At 41.9% G+C, this 17,673-nt stretch overlaps 1 protein-coding gene across 2 annotated transcripts in view; it reads left to right on the forward strand.

Moving 5' to 3' along the window:
- The window catches only part of cldn11a (claudin 11a), a 29,335-nt gene extending 12,175 nt beyond the window's left edge, over nt 1-17,160 (forward strand). For both annotated transcript variants that reach the window (XM_034159713.1, XM_034159712.1), the window contains exon 4: nt 16,842-17,160. In XM_034159713.1, coding sequence (XP_034015604.1) covers nt 16,842-17,113 — 272 coding nt within the window. In that variant the 3' untranslated portion in view covers nt 17,114-17,160. The remainder of the gene's footprint in view (nt 1-16,841) is intronic.
- Nucleotides 17,161-17,673: the final 513 nt, after the last annotated feature.

The following is a 17,673-nucleotide window of genomic DNA, read 5'->3' on the forward strand; positions in this document are numbered from 1 at the left end:
TATTACTAGAAGTCAGGGTAATGCCATCCAGAGTAAGGATCTGGTTAGACACCATGTTTCTAAGATTTGTGGGGCCAAGTACAATAACTTCAGTTTTATCTGAGTTTAAAAGCAGGAAATTAGAGGTCATCCATGTCTTTATGTCTGTAAGACAATCCTGCAGTTTAGCTAATTGGTGTGTGTCCTCTGGCTTCATGGATAGATAAAGCTGGGTATCATCTGCGTAACAATGAAAATTTAAGCAATACCGTCTAATAATACTGCCTAAGGGAAGCATGTATAAAGTGAATAAAATTGGTCCTAGCACAGAACCTTGTGGAACTCCATAATTAACTTTAGTCTGTGAAGAAGATTCCCCATTTACATGAACAAATTGTAATCTATTAGACAAATATGATTCAAACCACCGCAGCGCAGTGCCTTTAATACCTATGGCATGCTCTAATCTCTGTAATAAAATTTTATGGTCAACAGTATCAAAAGCAGCACTGAGGTCTAACAGAACAAGCACAGAAATGAGTCCACTGTCCAAGGCCATAAGAAGATCATTTGTAACCTTCACTAATGCTGTTTCTGTACTATGATGAATTCTAAAACCTGACTGAAACTCTTCAAATAGACCATTCCTCTGCAGATGATCAGTTAGCTGTTTTACAACTACCCTTTCAAGAATTTTTGAGAGAAAAGGAAGGTTGGAGATTGGCCTATAATTAGCTAAGATAGCTGGGTCAAGTGATGGCTTTTTAAGTAATGGTTTAATTACTGCCACCTTAAAAGCCTGTGGTACACAGCCAACTAACAAAGATAGATTGATCATATTTAAGATCGAAGCATTAAATAATGGTAGGGCTTCCTTGAGCAGCCTGGTAGGAATGGGGTCTAATAAACATGTTGATGGTTTGGATGAAGTAACTAATGAAAATAACTCAGACAGAACAATCGGAGAGAAAGAGTCTAACCAAATACCGGCATCACTGAAAGCAGCCAAAGATAACGATATGTCTTTGGGATGGTTATGAGTAATTTTTTCTCTAATAGTTAAAATTTTGTTAGCAAAGAAAGTCATGAAGTCATTACTAGTTAAAGTTAATGGAATACTCAGCTCAATAGAGCTCTGACTCTTTGTCAGCCTGGCTACAGTGCTGAAAAGAAACCTGGGGTTGTTCTTATTTTCTTCAATTAGTGATGAGTAGAAAGATGTCCTAGCTTTACGGAGGGCTTTTTTATAGAGCAACAGACTCTTTTTCCAGGCTAAGTGAAGATCTTCTAAATTAGTGAGACGCCATTTAAAGCTCTCTTTTTCAGAGGAGCTACAGCATCCAAAGTTGTCTTCAATGAGGATGTAAAACTATTGACGAGATACTCTATCTCCCTTACAGAGTTTAGGTAGCTACTCTGCACTGTGTTGGTATATGGCATTAGAGAACATAAAGAAGGAATCATATCCTTAAACCTAGTTACAGCGCTTTCTGAAAGACTTCTAGTGTAATGAAACTTATTCCCCACTGCTGGGTAGTCCATCAGAGTAAATGTAAATGTTATTAAGAAATGATCAGACAGAAGGGAGTTTTCAGGGAATACTGTTAAGTCTTCTATTTCCATACCATAAGTCAGAACAAGATCTAAGATATGATTAAAGTGGTGGGTGGACTCATTTACTTTTTGAGCAAAGCCAATAGAGTCTAATAATAGATTAAATGCAGTGTTGAGGCTGTCATTCTCAGCATCTGTGTGGATGTTAAAATCGCCCACTATAATTATCTTATCTGAGCTAAGCACTAAGTCAGACAAAAGGTCTGAAAATTCACAGAGAAACTCACAGTAACGACCAGGTGGACGATAGATAATAACAAATAAAACTGGTTTTTGGGACTTCCAATTTGGATGGACAAGACTAAGAGACAAGCTTTCAAATGAATTAAAGCTCTGTCTGGGTTTTTGATTAATTAATAAGCTGGAATGGAAGATTGCTGCTAATCCTCCGCCCCGGCCCGTGCTACGAGCATTCTGACAGTTAGTGTGACTCGGGGGTGTTGACTCATTTAAACTAACATATTCATCCTGCTGTAACCAGGTTTCTGTTAGGCAGAATAAATCAATATGTTGATCAATTATTATATCATTTACCAACAGGGACTTAGAAGAGAGAGACCTAATGTTTAATAGACCACATTTAACTGTTTTAGTCTGTGGTGCAGTTGAAGGTGCTATATTATTTTTTCTTTTTGAATTTTTATGCTTAAATAGATTTTTGCTGGTTATTGGTGGACTGGGAGCAGGCACCGTCTCTACGGGGATGGGGTAATGAGGGGATGGCAGGGGGAGAGAAGCTGCAGAGAGGTGTGTAAGACTACAACTCTGCTTCCTGGTCCCAACCCTGGATAGTCACGGTTTGGAGGATTTAAGAAAATTGGCCAGATTTCTAGAAATGAGAGCTGCTCCATCCAAAGTGGGATGGATGCCGTCTCTCCTAACAAGACCAGGTTTTCCCCAGAAGCTTTGCCAATTATCTATGAAGCCCACCTCATTTTTTGGACACCACTCAGACAGCCAGCAATTCAAGGAGAACATGCGGCTAAACATGTCACTCCCGGTCCGACATTGTTTTTGCAAAGTTACACACCGATTTAATGTTAATTTTAGTGACCTCCGATTGGCGTAACCGGGTGTCATTACTGCCGACGTGAATTACAATCTTACCAAATTTACGCTTAGCCTTAGCCAGCAGTTTCAAATTTCCTTCAATGTCGCCTGCTCTGGCCCCCGGAAGACAATTGACTATGGTTGCTGGTGTCGCTAACTTCACATTTCTCAAAACAGAGTCGCCAATAACCAGAGTTTGATCCTCGGCGGGTGTGTCGTCGAGTGGGGAAAAACGGTTAGAGATGTGAACGGGTTGGCGGTGTACATGGGGCTTCTGTTTAGGGCTACGCTTCCTCCTCACAGTCACCCAGTCGGCCTGCTTTCCCGGCTGCTCGGGATCTGCCAGGGGGGAACTAACGGCGGCTAAGCTACCTTGGTCCGCACCGACTACAAGGGCCTGGCTAGCTGTAGAATTTTCCACAGTGCGGAGCCGAGTCTCCAATTCGCCCAGCCTGGCCTCCAAAGCTACGAATAAGCTACACTTACAAGTACCGTTACTGCTAAAGGAGGCCGAGGAATAACTAAACATTTCACACCCAGAGCAGAAAAGTGCGGGAGAGACAGGAGAAGCCGCCATGCTAAACCGGCTAAGAGCTAGTAGCTACGCTAAGCTAGCGGATTCCTAAAAACACGCAAAGTGAATAATGTGTAAATAATTTAGAGGTGATTCAGCAGAAGGAGTGCTTTAGTTAAGGCACGTGAAGATTACACTGGGAAACAAATCGTAATCTAGATAACTAGATCAATCTAACTGCGCAGATTAAACAGCTAACAGATACAGAAAAACACCGCTGTGCTCCGGAACAGGAAGTGATACAATACCGCAGTGAGAGCCAACCACCAGTAGAGAATGTGATCAAAATTGAAAACAGGATCTTAAATGGTTTGGTGGGGCTACAGCTCCATCATGGTTTCGACACCCTGTCAGGTTAGTTTGTATGTATGTGTCTGTGTGTGCTCCCAAAATGGCACTGTGGAAAAACTACACTTGCCGACTGCCTCATTCAAAGCAACACAAACTATATTCCATATTTACTCTGAGATCATTCTTTTTGTTTACTAAAGCCTAAGAAGGAGCTGTTTTATTTCTGGATTTGATTTGTGACAGCTCCTGTGCTGCATATTCAAACTGTTTCACTGCTAACAGGATTTCACGCGGTAGCATTGTGTTTGCGTTTCGTGCATACTTTAAAGAACTTTAAAGAAGTTATTCTCGCCTTCTTGTTGTCATCCACATGGGGAATTCAGTATTTGTGTAGGTCTTACAGGAGGCTAAGCTCTTCCTCTATAGTTCAAGGCAAAGCTTACATAAAGCCGTTAACTCTTACTGCTCGCTAATATTCTTTTGCCATTCTCGCTTTCTCTCTCCCAGTCCTTTGTGTGCTGTGCGTGGAACAAAAAACAGTAAAATCAAATTTTGTATTCTTTCTCTGTTCTTGCTACTGACATATGAACATCTTAATATTCTGAAGTTTCAGAAAACGTTTGGATGAAATGGAAAATGCAAATTTTATAAAAATGCAGTTATTCTTACATATAGGTTGACTTCTATTTCATTGTAGACAGTATAAATCCACTATTTTGTTTTGGTAACTTCATTTCATTTGTTACTAGATTAGATTAGATGGAACTTTATTAATCCCTTGGGAAGACTCCCTCAGGGAAATTGAGGTTCCAGCAGCATTGGACACAGTAGCACACAGGGTAAGAGCACACAGAGTATCAAAAGTAGAAGTAAGAAACAATTTGCAAAAAGTAAGTACAAATATAAATACCAGAAGTAATGGTTTACTGGCTACAACTGCGCCTTTCCTTCCAATCCTCTGTCTTCCTATTACTCCTCCTCCCCCCCGAGTGAGGAGTTATATGCATTCATTCAGGGCCTGCAACACATTCCACAAAGAAAAGGGGATGAGATGGGGCAGTTTATTCGAAATTTACAGTTTACATAAGCACGTTTACAGCCAATTTTCCAGAGACAATTCTTAGACTTTATTTACATCAGTCATTAAGACAGACCGTATGGCATTGTATGGTAAATCTGTGTCTGGTAGACAGTTCTCCAAAAATTGAGTGACCATGTTAGAAGGAGACTAGTGAGGGAAGCCCCAAGACACTCAGGCAAATCTGAAGGAGTTATAGGTTTCTATGATTATGGGTGTAGAAACTGTGCATAATGTATTTTTTTTTTTGTCTGTTGTTCTTTGAAAGTACATGTGAAATTTCAGCTGCAGTTTGTCAGAAGGCACATGGGAAATCTAGCCTAGATTTGATCTTTTTTCCTGTTTTACAATCCTTCTCTACTCCACTCTGACATGAAGCTGTTAATGTGCATGCAACAGGCAAATCTTGCATCATTCCCAGTTTCTCCCCTCACATTTACAGAAGCCTATAATTCTTTCAGAGCTGTCATGGGTGTCTTGGTGGCTTCCCTCACTAGCCTCCTTCCATCATGGCCACTCAGTTTTTCAGAACTGCCTACTTGACATACTGTAGATTTACTAAACAGTACCAAAGGTTTTTCTTTCTGACTGATTGATATAAACAAAGTCCAAGACATATTCACTGACTTGAAATGTTTGTGTATCCATCAACTTATGCTTGTCTCAGGAAAACTGTAAAAGTGATAATTTAATTAATCCTTATATTTAGAATAAAATGCCCATGTGCCAACTCATACATACTCATGTGTACACATATATTTAATTTATATTTATTTATGTGATCATTTTAAGTTAAATTACACTTTCATCCATGAGTATGATGATTATTCATCATGTTATACAACCCCTGGCAAAAATTATGGAATCACCGGCCTCGGAGGATATTCATTCACTTGTTTAATTTTGTAGAAAAAAGCAGATCACAGACATGACACAAAACTAATTTCAAATGGCAACTTTCTGGCTTTAAGAAATCAAGAAAAAAAGATTGTGGCAGTCAGTAACGGTTACTTTTTTAGACCAAGCAGAGGGAAAAAAATATGGAATCACTCAGTTCTGAGGAAAAAATTATGGAATCATGAAAAACAAAAGAACGTGTTGGGTATTTTCTCCTCCAAACATTTTTAAAACCTTTAACAAGACAAACAGAGTCAAGAAACACCAGTGAGACAGAAAGTCAAATTTTACGCGCGGAGTGCGGCCAGGCTGTACACCAAGGCTACACTAAAGTCTGGCCTGCTTTTCCGCTCTTTTTATTAAGAGACTCCCTCATCACATAAACAAAAAACTTGTCCTAAGGGTGGGGGTGATGACGTAAGACAAGTTTCTTCCCGTAACATAAACGCATACGTCAATAAGTGCAGCTGTAAGGAAGGACACTTTCTTTTACACAGGTCAGCACATCTCGTTCGTCTGTTGCAGTTATCAGCTGTTCTGCATCTGCCTGAAGTGTCCTGTCCTTCACACTCCTTCACACTAAGCACCACATCACAACAGTCAAAACGTTCTCTTACTCCCAGTCGTTAAGAGGCTGCGAAAACAAAGTTATATTATAATAATAAGTACATCCAGCCCTTCATTCCCAGCTCAGATTGACCCCAGAGTGCTAAAACAAAATTGAATTCTCAGGCTTGGTTAAGACAGGTGCAAAACAGCACAATTACATAATTACATCCCCGTCCAATGTGATGAAGATAAGTACCATTCACATATTATGTTTTGGTTAGGCTTAAATTATTTGATAAAACATACGTTTGGGTACACAGACGTTTCTTAATTTTACCTACATTTTTATTCCCTGTCCCGTAAAAGCAAATTGGGAATGGCCGTTGTGATGACAATTTAACGTGATGATATTTTTGCATTTCCCTTCAGTCTAGTCAATGGAGCAGCACTTGGGCACGCTTGTACGTCCTCTGTTGAAATCCCTATCATATAAGTGGTTGCACTGAGGCAAGTGGTGTTACATCTTATCAGATTTGCTGAGAACTGCTGCCCCCGAAATACAGTTTGATTATGCATCCGTATGATAAGACATTCTGTCACCCTAGCAGGGTACGGTTTAGCCGTCAGAGCTGGGTGTGTTGAGGATATAGGTATCTGTGAACAAACATAACAATTAGTAACGTAATTCCATTCCACCAGGCCAGGAATCCGAGGAGCACGAAACACACTAAGATCACAACGCAACCGGCTGCCCTACCAACAGTCCGGCAGCGGCGGCGCTGAGCACGCCGCTCCGGGGTCTGCTGTAGTTCAGTCATGATTGCTAGGATACAGTGTTGTTAACCACCTCACCTAATAGTGCAAGGATCTCCCTGCTTCACTGGCATTGAGACAATCTATTGCTAATTAAATAGACTCCCTTTGTAGCCAGACTTCCCCTTCCACTGTGGAGGCCGCCAACACACGCTGTATCTTACAGTGATGTATCCACGTTGATCTCTCCGCTATCTTTACTGCAGTTGGTGTTGTTAACAGCACTTGGTATAGACCTTCCCAACGAGGACTGGACTCTGATGAACACCCAGTCTCCTGGCTAGACTACTGGAAGGCTGTCCTGTGGAAGATCAAAATTATTCGGCAGTAAATGTGTTTAAGTTATCTCTTTCTGTGTTAATGTCTTTTTCATAAAATTTGCTAATGTTTGTTCCTCATCTGCTGTTTTAGTATCCATGTCAAAATTGGTAGACGATATGGTCGTCCATAAAGTATCTCAAATGGTGTTAACCCTGATGGTGTTGGTGTTATTCTCATATACAATTTTACTAGGTCCAACATTCAATCCAGGTTTGTTTTGTCTCTTCTATACATTTCCTTAATCTTATTTTTATTGCGCCCTTTTATGTGCCCTTTGTCCTTTCCACTAATCCGGCACTGTGTGGTTGATAAGCACAATGATTTTTGAGATTGACCTGTAGCGCTTCTCCTACGTATTGCACTATTGTATTAACAAAATGCGCTCCATTATCTGAATAGACTGTTTCTGGTATTCCAAATCATGGAATGATGTCTTTGCACAATGCCTTAGCCACTGTAAGTGCACCTGCATGTTTTGTAGGGAACAATTCTACCCATTTTGAGAAGGCATCAATTATGACTAAACAAAATTCCTTCCCTTCATGTTTACTCAGCTGTATATAATCCATATGAATCACTTGAAAGGGATATTGTGGTGTTGGAAATTTGCCTCTTTGGGGTCTCAAATTGCCTTGTGAGTTGTGTTTTGCACATGTCATGCATGCTCTACAATGCTGTTATGCATATGCATCGAACCCATAAAGACAAAAAATAGATTGCAATTGCGATATCATACCCCCTGATGAGACATGCGTCACGCCATGGCTCATAATAGCTGCCCATTTAAACATATTTTTTGGCAATATGGGTTTCTTTTGTGGTCATATCCGGAGGGGTGTCATATAGGAGAAAAATAGAAAGAGCTGTTGCCGCCTTTGCGGTTTTGTCAGCAACGTCATTTCCTTTTGAAACACTGTCAGAGCCTTTGGTGTGAGCCGCACATTTGCATATAGCAATTTGTTGAGGCAACTTCACAGCTTGCAGTAGGGCAGTTAGGAGAGTGGCATGAGTCACTGGCTTTCCAGATGATGTCACCATTCCACGCTCCTCCCACAGTTTTGCAAACACATGCACTGTGCTGAAAGCGTACTGGCTGTCTGTATAAATTGATACAGCCGTACCTTTAAACAGATAGCAAGCTGCAGTTAAAGCAACTAATTCAGCTGCTTGTGCTGAAAATGACGATGGCAATGAAGCAGAATCCAATACTTCTGAATTTGTGACAACAGCATATCCAGATTGTGTTTGTCCATAAGCTTTGTCAGTGGAAGAACCATCCACATACACAATTGTACTGTTTGGGATGGGTGTGTCCTGGAGGTCTGGGCGTGCTTTCGTACAGACCGTAGCTACATCAAGACAATTGTGCGGCTCACCATCCTCAGGTAAGGGTATCAATGTGGATGGATTCAATGTCGTACAGCGCTCTACCGTGAGGTGTGGTTGTGATAATAGCAAGGACATGCACGAAAGATGTCTTGCTGGGGACAAAAGGCTCATTTTTGTCTGCAACAGAAGTGCAGAAACTGCATGTGGAACTTCCAGTGTCAACTGATGGAATAGAACAACATTACTGCTACTTTGAACAGCCATAAAGGCTGCAACAACAGCCTGTACACATGGTGGTAGAGCACTTGCCACTGCATCCAATTTAGATGAGTAGTAGGCAACTGGCCTTAATTTTGAGCCATACACTTGAACCAAAACACTAGTCATGGACTCATTCTTACAATCAGCTGTTTGAATGAATGGTTTACTATAATCTGGTAGTGCCAAAACTGTGGATGACACTAATGTTTGTTTTACTTTTACAAAAGCTTCCTCAGCTTCTTTGTTCCATTCCAACACGGTTGACATTGAAATATCATCCTTGTACATCAAATCAGAAAGTGGACTAGTCAATTCTGCATAGCAGGGAATCCATGCCCTGCAGTAATTAGTCAGTCCAAGAAATGACATCATCTGCTTTTTGGTTTGTGGTTTTGGAGCGTGCAAAATTGCTTCCTTCCTGTCAGACAGGATCGTGCGCCCTGTGGCTGATAATTCATGTCCTAAATATTTTACTTTATCCCTACACAACTGAACTTTGTTTTTACTCACTTTGTGGCCATTATCAAATAAGAAACATAATAATGCTACTGTGTCAGTTATGCAGTTTTCTCGTGTGTCAGAGGCAATCAGAATGTCATCAACATACACTAATAGTTGGCTATCTGCCGGTGGAACGAAATTGGCTAAACATGCTGACATGACTTGAGAATAAATAGTTGGACTCTCTGCGTAACCCTGCGGTAATCTGGTAAATGTATATCGTTGTCCTTTAAAGGTAAAAGCAAACCAGAATTGACTATCTGGGTGTACTGGTACAGAAAAAAAAAAAATGCATTACTGATATCTATTACAGAAAAACAACTAGAATTTAATCTCAATGAGCTTAACAGTGTGTGCGGATCTGGTACACATGGTGCTCTTTTAATCACAGCAGCATTTACTGCCTGCAGATCTTGAATCTATCTCCATCCCACTGAGGGCGGAGCCTTTTTTTACAGGAAATATGGGTGTGTTACATGGTGAATCTGGACATGGCACTATTACTCCTGCTGTTAATAAATTCTCTATTACCGGCCTGATTCCTTCAATTGCATCAGGTTTCAATGGATACTGTCTTACACATGGTCTGTATTCTGTTTTTGGTCTTATAACTACAGGTTGTGCATTTTTTATCAGTCCTACGTCTGAAGGACCTGTTGTCCACAATCCTGATGGTACAGAAGAGAGAAGATCATCCTCTTCAGGACTCAACTGAAACACTCAGGATTGTGAAGTGGGCACATCAATATGTGTTCCAGCTGTCAGCACCAATGAGACATTAACTGGCACTTTATACAATTTAGTTGATGGACTGAACTCCGTTCGTGGTCCAACTCTGCTCCAATCAGAGGCTGACAAAGCTGTTATGACTGTCAGTCCCAATTCTTGCCATTCTGTCAAATATGGTTTACAAAGTGACACATGTAATGGCATACCTGTGAATCTCAATTTTAAAACATCTTCAGTGGCACCTGTTACTGTTATGACAGCTGTTGAGTTGCCATCATGAATCAAATCGGTCATTGTCAGCTTCACAGGTGAAACATTTTTCAATTTGTTTTCATACACTGGTGTTCCTGGCAATATGCCACTATGGACCCTAAACACATTCTCAAATCTGCATCTAAACTCTATCCATGGCTCTCCTTCTTTCTGAGTTGTCCTGGTAATTTCAGTATAATTTATCTTTGGTCCTAACACACCTTTTGCACATGTAATCATAGCTTCCACTCTTGTTTTCAAGACTGGATCATCATGTGGCAATGGTACGCCATCCTGGTCTGCAGGATTCCAGTCTCCGCGTATCTGACTCCATTTTAGGGCCACATGCTTTCATCCACACCTGTTGGACTTCAGGTCCACTAAGGTGGTAAGAACTTCTAATGTTTTCTATATCCTGCATAAATCCCTCGATATCGACATGTGGCAATGGTATCATGTCGACTGCTGCTTTGATATCATCAGCATTCCATGTTCGATATACGAGCATGGTTGTTCGATGTCCTGCTGTTCCTGCACGAGGATTTGGTACTTCTATCATAGGATAGGCACCTCCCTGGTCACTGTGTTCCACCATGGGAGGGGCTGTGGGCACTTTCGCTTGACTGCGTGTTTGTGGTTTTTCTGGTTTTTCACTTTTTACCTTAGGTTTTACTGCTAAATCATACTGTGGTGGCGGTACATCGTCATCCTCTGGTAGAGGAGATAAGGGTGTTGTTGTCACCGACGATCCAGCCGGCGGTGGTTGCTGAGGCTGTTCTGGTTCTCTGTGCTGAATTATCACATCTTCTTCTGCCTTACCTACAGCTTTCTTTTTCCTTGCTTTCTCTAATCGTCGCTTCTCTGCTTCCTCCTCCCAAAATGCCACTAAATCTGCCCCTACTTTCTGCATCTTTTTCTCATCACCTTTATGTTGCTGTTCTAACTCCTTCTTTAGCTTCTGTATGCTGATCAGGTTCAGTCGTCCGTCAAAGTCATGTTTATTAATCCAGGTCTCCAATTTTTTGTTGTTTTTGGATTTTTTTTTTTGTTTCCATAAATTTCCAGTCGTCAGTTGATAAATTTTCCTTATTTTTAGACGTCTTACCCCCCATTTTTATTATCCCTTGTTATAATTTGGACTTCAGACGGGGGCACACCTAGGGTGTTCTAAATCTGAAGTTTTCACACTTTCTTTGGACGTGACAATTAATTTGCCGTCGTGTGGTTGATTCCTTTCACCTCCCCGTAGGAAGCGGAATCACTTGCCTGCTGCTTCCACACGCACGGTTGTCACTAACGTTGTCCAAAGTATTACACTTTCACACAGTTATTTACACTTACACAAAACACTATTTACACATAGAAACACTTTTAATAATTGTACGCGTATTCTTATGTCAGGGGAGCTCGCCCTCCCGTGAAATTTAACTAATGTCCTGCATTAGGGGACTCCGCCGTCCCTGCCAAATTTAACTACTTTTTTACAGTGCACGTATTTCTACCCGGGATTTCCTTTACGTATTAAAACAGAGGAGTCCGTATCCTCCTTCCGGAATTTAACTACTTGCGTCCCTCGCAACCGTAGAGGAGTCCGCCCTCCTTACAGAGTTTAACTGTGTTTCATTAACAGACGATTCTGTATCATCGCTTACGGAGTTTAACTGTTTTATGTGATCACTTTTATCCCCTACCGGTACGCGTATATAAACAGAGGAGTCCGCACCCTCCTTACAGAGTTTAACTGCTTTGCATTAACAGACGATTCTGTATCATCGCTTGCGGAATTTAACTGTTTATGTGATCTGATCACCACTCACTCAGTACTGTTTACAAAGAAATTCTACTCACTGACTCGACTTCCTGTCTGTCTTCTTCGGGAAAATCTCGTCAACCAGACGATGCCAACGGTGGCCGACAATTGCAGACACGATCAATCGATCGGACCTTGGCCAAGGATTTACGTCTGGACTTGACGACCTCCGCTGGACACCTCCGGTATTGTTGAGATCCCGGACGAGCCCCCAGTCAATGTTGGGTATTTTCTCCTCCAAACATTTTTAAAACCTTTAACAAGACAAACAGAGTCAAGAAACACCAGTGAGACAGAAAGTCAAATTTTACGCGCGGAGTGCGGCCAGGCTGTACACCAAGGCTACACTAAAGTCTGGCCTGCTTTTCCGCTCTTTTTATTAAGAGACGCCCTCATCACATAAACAAAAAACTTGTCCTAAGGGTGGGGGTGATGACGCAAGACAAGTTTCTTCCCGTAACATAAACGCATACGTCAATAAGTGCAGCTGTAAGGAAGGACACTTTCTTTTACACAGGTCAGCACATCTCGTTCGTCTGTTGCAGTTATCAGCTGTTCTGCATCTGCCTGAAGTGTCCTGTCCTTCACACTCCTTCACACTAAGCACCACATCACAACAGTCAAAACGTTCTCTTACTCCCAGTCGTTAAGAGGCTGCGAAAACAAAGTTATATTATAATAATAAGTACATCCAGCCCTTCATTCCCAGCTCAGATTGACCCCAGAGTGCTAAAACAAAATTGAATTCTCAGGCTTGGTTAAGACAGGTGCAAAACAGCACAACACCGTTCTCATAAGAAAGAAGACAAAGCTAAAACAAGGTTGAATAACACGTACATTCTCAGGGTGAAGTGCAAACAGCACAACACCGTTCTCATAAGAAAGAAGACGAAGGTACAAATGTTTAACAGTGATAACATATATATATATATATATATAAAATCCTTAACAGAACGTATCACTAGTATTTTGTTGCACCACCTCTGGCTTTTATAACAGCTTGCAGTCTCTGAGGCATGGACTTAATGAGTGACAAACAGTACTCTTCATCAATCTGGCTCCAACTTTCTCTGATTGCTGTTGCCAGATCAGCTTTGCAAGTTGGAGCCTTGTCATGGACCATTTTCTTCAACTTCCACCAAAGATTTTCAATTGGATTAAGATCCGGACTATTTGCAGGCCATGACATTGACCCTATGTGTCTTTTTGCAAGGAATGTTTTCACAGTTTTCGCTGTATGGCAAGATGCATTATCATCTTGAAAAATGATTTCATCATCCCCAAACATCCTTTCAATTGTCCAAAATATCAACATAAACTTGTGCATTTATTGATGATGTAATGACAGCCATCTCCCCATTGCCTTTACCTGACATGCAGCCCCATATCATCAATGAATGTGGAAATTTACATGTTCTCTTCAGGCAGTCATCTTTATAAATCTCATTGGAACAGCACCAAACAAAAGTTCCAGCATCATCACCTTGCCCAATGCAGATTCAAGATTCATCACTGAATATGACTTTCATCCAGTCATCCACAGTCCACGATTGCTTTTCCTTAGCCCATTGTAACCTTGTTTTTTTCTGTTTAGGTGTTAATGATGGCTTTCGTTTAGCTTTTCTGTATGTAAATCCCATTTCCTTTAGGCGGTTTCTTACAGTTCGGTCACAGACGTTGACTCCAGTTTCCTCCCATTCGTTCCTCATTTGTTTTGTTGTGCATTTTTGATTTTTGAGACATATTGCTTTAAGTTTTCTGTCTTGATGCTTTGATGTCTTCCTTGGTCTACCAGTATGTTTGCCTTTAACAACCTTCCCATGTTGTTTGTATTTGGTCCAGAGTTTAGACATAGCTGACTGTGAACAACCAACATCTTTTGCAACATTGCGTGATGATTTACCCTCTTTTAAGAGTTTGATAATCCTCTCCTTTGTTTCAATTGACATCTCTCGTGTTGGAGCCATGATTCATGTCAGTCCACTTGGTGCAACAGCTCTCCAAGGTGTGATCACTCCTTTTTAGATGCAGACTAACGAGCAGATCTGATCTGATGCAGGTGTTAGTTTTGGGGATGAAATTTTACAGGGTGATTCCATAATTTATTCCTCAGAGTTGAGTGATTCCATATTTTTTTCCCTCTGCTTGGTCTAAAAAAGTAATCGTTACTGACTGCCACAATTATTTTTCCTGATTTCTTATAGTGTTTCTTAAAGCCAGAAAGTTGCCATTTGAAATGTCTTTAGTTTTGTGTCATGTCTGTGATCTGCTTTTTTTCTACAAAATTAAACAACTGAATGAACATCCTCCGAGGCCGGTGATTCCATAATTTTTGCCAGGGGTTGTATATGTTTATATTTGTACCTTTTTATAATACAACACAATTTTTTACAATTCAACATAATTTGTCAGTCTGTGTTTGTGTGTTATCTGTGCTGCAGCATTTTTCATTGGATGTAAGAGGCAGTTTACACCGCCGTAATTGGTGGCCAGCGTTGTATCCCTAACCAACAGCATGTAAAACGGCGATAGAGCCTACATCGGCGTCCTCAAAGGCGTTATAACCGGCGACAGAGGCAGACAAAACGGCGGCGCTAGCGGACAGTACGCCGTTCTAAATGCCACCTCCCGGTTAACGGCGTTCCAAATGGCCAATAGGCGCCGGTCAGTATAAAAATGCTAGCGCGCTGCATGCAGGCCTCTCACTCACGGCCAACTCCAGATATTTTTGCAGAGAAGCTCCAGTATGCCTCCTAAAAGAAAATTGGCAGCGGCAAGGACTTACCAAGAGGTCTGGTTCAGAAGCAGAGGAGAGGCCTGTGGTGGAGATGAGCAACACGTTGAGGAGGGGAAAAGGAAAGCGGCAGCAGAACACACGCTGTTGTCACGCGCGTCTTAACCTGCGATTGTAAAGGATAGAACTGGGTATTAACCCCCGTTGCCTAACGTGTGCCGGATGCTACGGCGTCAAAACGCCGCTTTATTCGGCGGATTTAGCGGTCTTTTATCCGCGTATTTGCGGCTAGTACGGCGCTCAAAATGCCGGCGAAATGCTCCGCCCCTTTCCACCGCGAAAACAGCCGGAACTACCGCGAACTTCGGTCTACGTACTACCCACTGACAAAACCGTCTATGTGTAACCTGGGCTCAAAAGTGTGTTTGAGGTTAAGCGAGAGTTTGACAGGGTGAGGAGTGTGAAGTTGTAAATTGAAGGGGTGATGATGAATATCATCAGTGCATATGTCCCACAGGTAGATTGTGAAACAAAGGAGAAAGAATATTTCTGAGTGAGTTAGATGAGGTGGTGGAGAGTGTGCCCAAGTATGAAAGAGTGGCAATTGGAGCAGAATTCAATGGGCATGTTTGCAAAGGGAACAAAGGTGATGAGGAATTCATGGGTAGATGTGGTATCAAGGACAGGAATGTGGAAGGCATGGAAATGTTTAGGAGAGATGGCAGTGGAGTTTCTAACCAGATTGTTTAATAAAATCTTGGAAAGTGAGAGGATGCCTGAGGAGTGGAGATAAAATGTACTGGTTTCTATTTTTAAGAAGAAGTATGGTGTGCAGCGCTGTAGTAACTACAGAAGCATTAAGCTGATCAGCCACAACATGAAGTTATGGGAAAGAGTAATTGAAGCTAGCCTTAGAAAACAGGTAAAGATCTGTGAGCAGCAATATGGTTTCATGCCAAGAAAGAACACTACAGATGCAATGTTTGCTCTGAGAGTACTGATGGAGAAGTATAGAGAATGTCAGAAGGAGTTACATTGTGTGTTTGTGGATTTACAGAAAACTTATGACAGGATGTCGGGAGAAGACTTGTAGTATTATATAAGGAAGTCTGGAGTGGCAGAGAAGTATGTGAAGGTAGTGCAGGACATGTACAAGGATAGTGTGACAGTGGTGAGATGCGCAGTAGGAATGACAGATTCATTCAAGGTGGAGGTGGGATTACATCGAGGATCAATTCTGAGTCCTTTCTTGTTCACAATGGTGATGGACAGGTTCTCTCTGGAGAGAAGGGGAATGAAAGTCAGTAGGAGCAAGACTGAGTACATGTGTGTGAATGAGAGGCAGCCCGCTGGAATAGTGCAGTTACAAGGAGTAAAAGTGGTGAAAGTAGATGAGTTTAAATATTTGGGGTCAACTGTCCAATGTAATGGAGAGTGTGATAGAGAGGTGAAGAAGAGAGTGCAGGCAGGGTGGAGTGGGTGGAGAAATGTGGCAGGAGTGATTTGTGACCAAAGTGTATCTGCAAGAGTGAAGGGAAAATTCTACAAGACAATAGTGAGACCAGCTATGTTATACGGCTTAGAGACGGTGGCATTAAGAAAAAGACTGGAGGTAGAGCTGGAGGTGGCAGAGCTGAAGCTTGTGTTTGGGAGTGACGAGGATGGACAGAATAAGGAATGAACATGTCAGAGGGACTGCTCAGTTGGGATGGTTTGGAGACAGTGTCAGAGATTGAGATGGCTTGGACACGTGCACCGGAGGGACCCAGGGTATATAGGCAGAAGGATACTGAGGATGGAGCCACCAGGCAGGAAGAGAAGAGGGAGACCAAAGAGAAGGTTTATGGATGTGCTGAGGGAGGACCTGTAGGTGGTTGGTGTGACAGAGGACAATACAGAGGACAGGGTGAGACAGAAACGATTGATCTGCTGTGGCGACCCCTGACAGGAGCAGCCAAAAGAAGAAGAAGCCAATAAGACAAAAGAGACAGTCATATTCAATTGGAACATTGTTCTTTTATTCCCAAATGTGACTTTCTTTGTTTGTTACACTCCCCAGCTGTGTGCGGCTTGGTGTCCACAATCTGGTTTCCCATCGGGGCCCACCACGAGCATGGCCTCATGTCGTTCGGCTTCTCCCTCTACACCGGCTGGGCAGGCGCCATCTTCTCCCTGCTGGGCGGCTCCATCCTCACCTGCTGCTCCTCACAGTTCTCCTCATCCTCCTCCCGTTCCTATCAGGACAACAACCGCTTCTACTACTCTAAGCAAAGTGTGAGCAGCCCGCCAGCCGCCTCCTCTGCCAATCACGCCAAGAGCGCCCACGTCTGAAGGACAGACTCTCAATCCCATACAGTGTCAATCTCACACACACACACACACACACACACACACACACTGCATGTATACCAGAAGACAGGGACGCACATACATGTGCATGAGTTGGTTTACGTGCAGAAAAATGATCATGCATGGAAAAGCAGAGACTGTTTTGAGTAGAGTGCCATTGTTGCGTCACAGTAGCGGATTGTACCGTGGAGTTCCGCTCATCTTGTCTTGTTGTGGAGCTCAGCATCATCTCACTGTTATGTAATTCCTCCTGGGGTCCAGCACTCACCATGACTGTGGAATATGGATGCATTATGATCATTCTGTTTGTTTGTTTTATGTAGAAACAACCACAAATCGTCCTTATAAATATTTGTTTACAGGATAATCTGTTCATGAAGGGGTTTTTTTGTCATCCCAGTAATAGATAGATAGTCTTCTTAGCTTTCATTTTTGAAACTGAAAAAGTTACTTGGATGAGAGGATGCAACATTCAGATCAACAAGAAGTCCAGCTGCTGGAGAGTAAAATTCAAGAAAATTTGATTTTTTAAACGTTTTTCT

This window comes from Thalassophryne amazonica, chromosome 19 (assembly GCF_902500255.1).
Source record: "Thalassophryne amazonica chromosome 19, fThaAma1.1, whole genome shotgun sequence".
Classification (NCBI taxonomy): Eukaryota; Metazoa; Chordata; class Actinopteri; order Batrachoidiformes; family Batrachoididae; genus Thalassophryne; species Thalassophryne amazonica.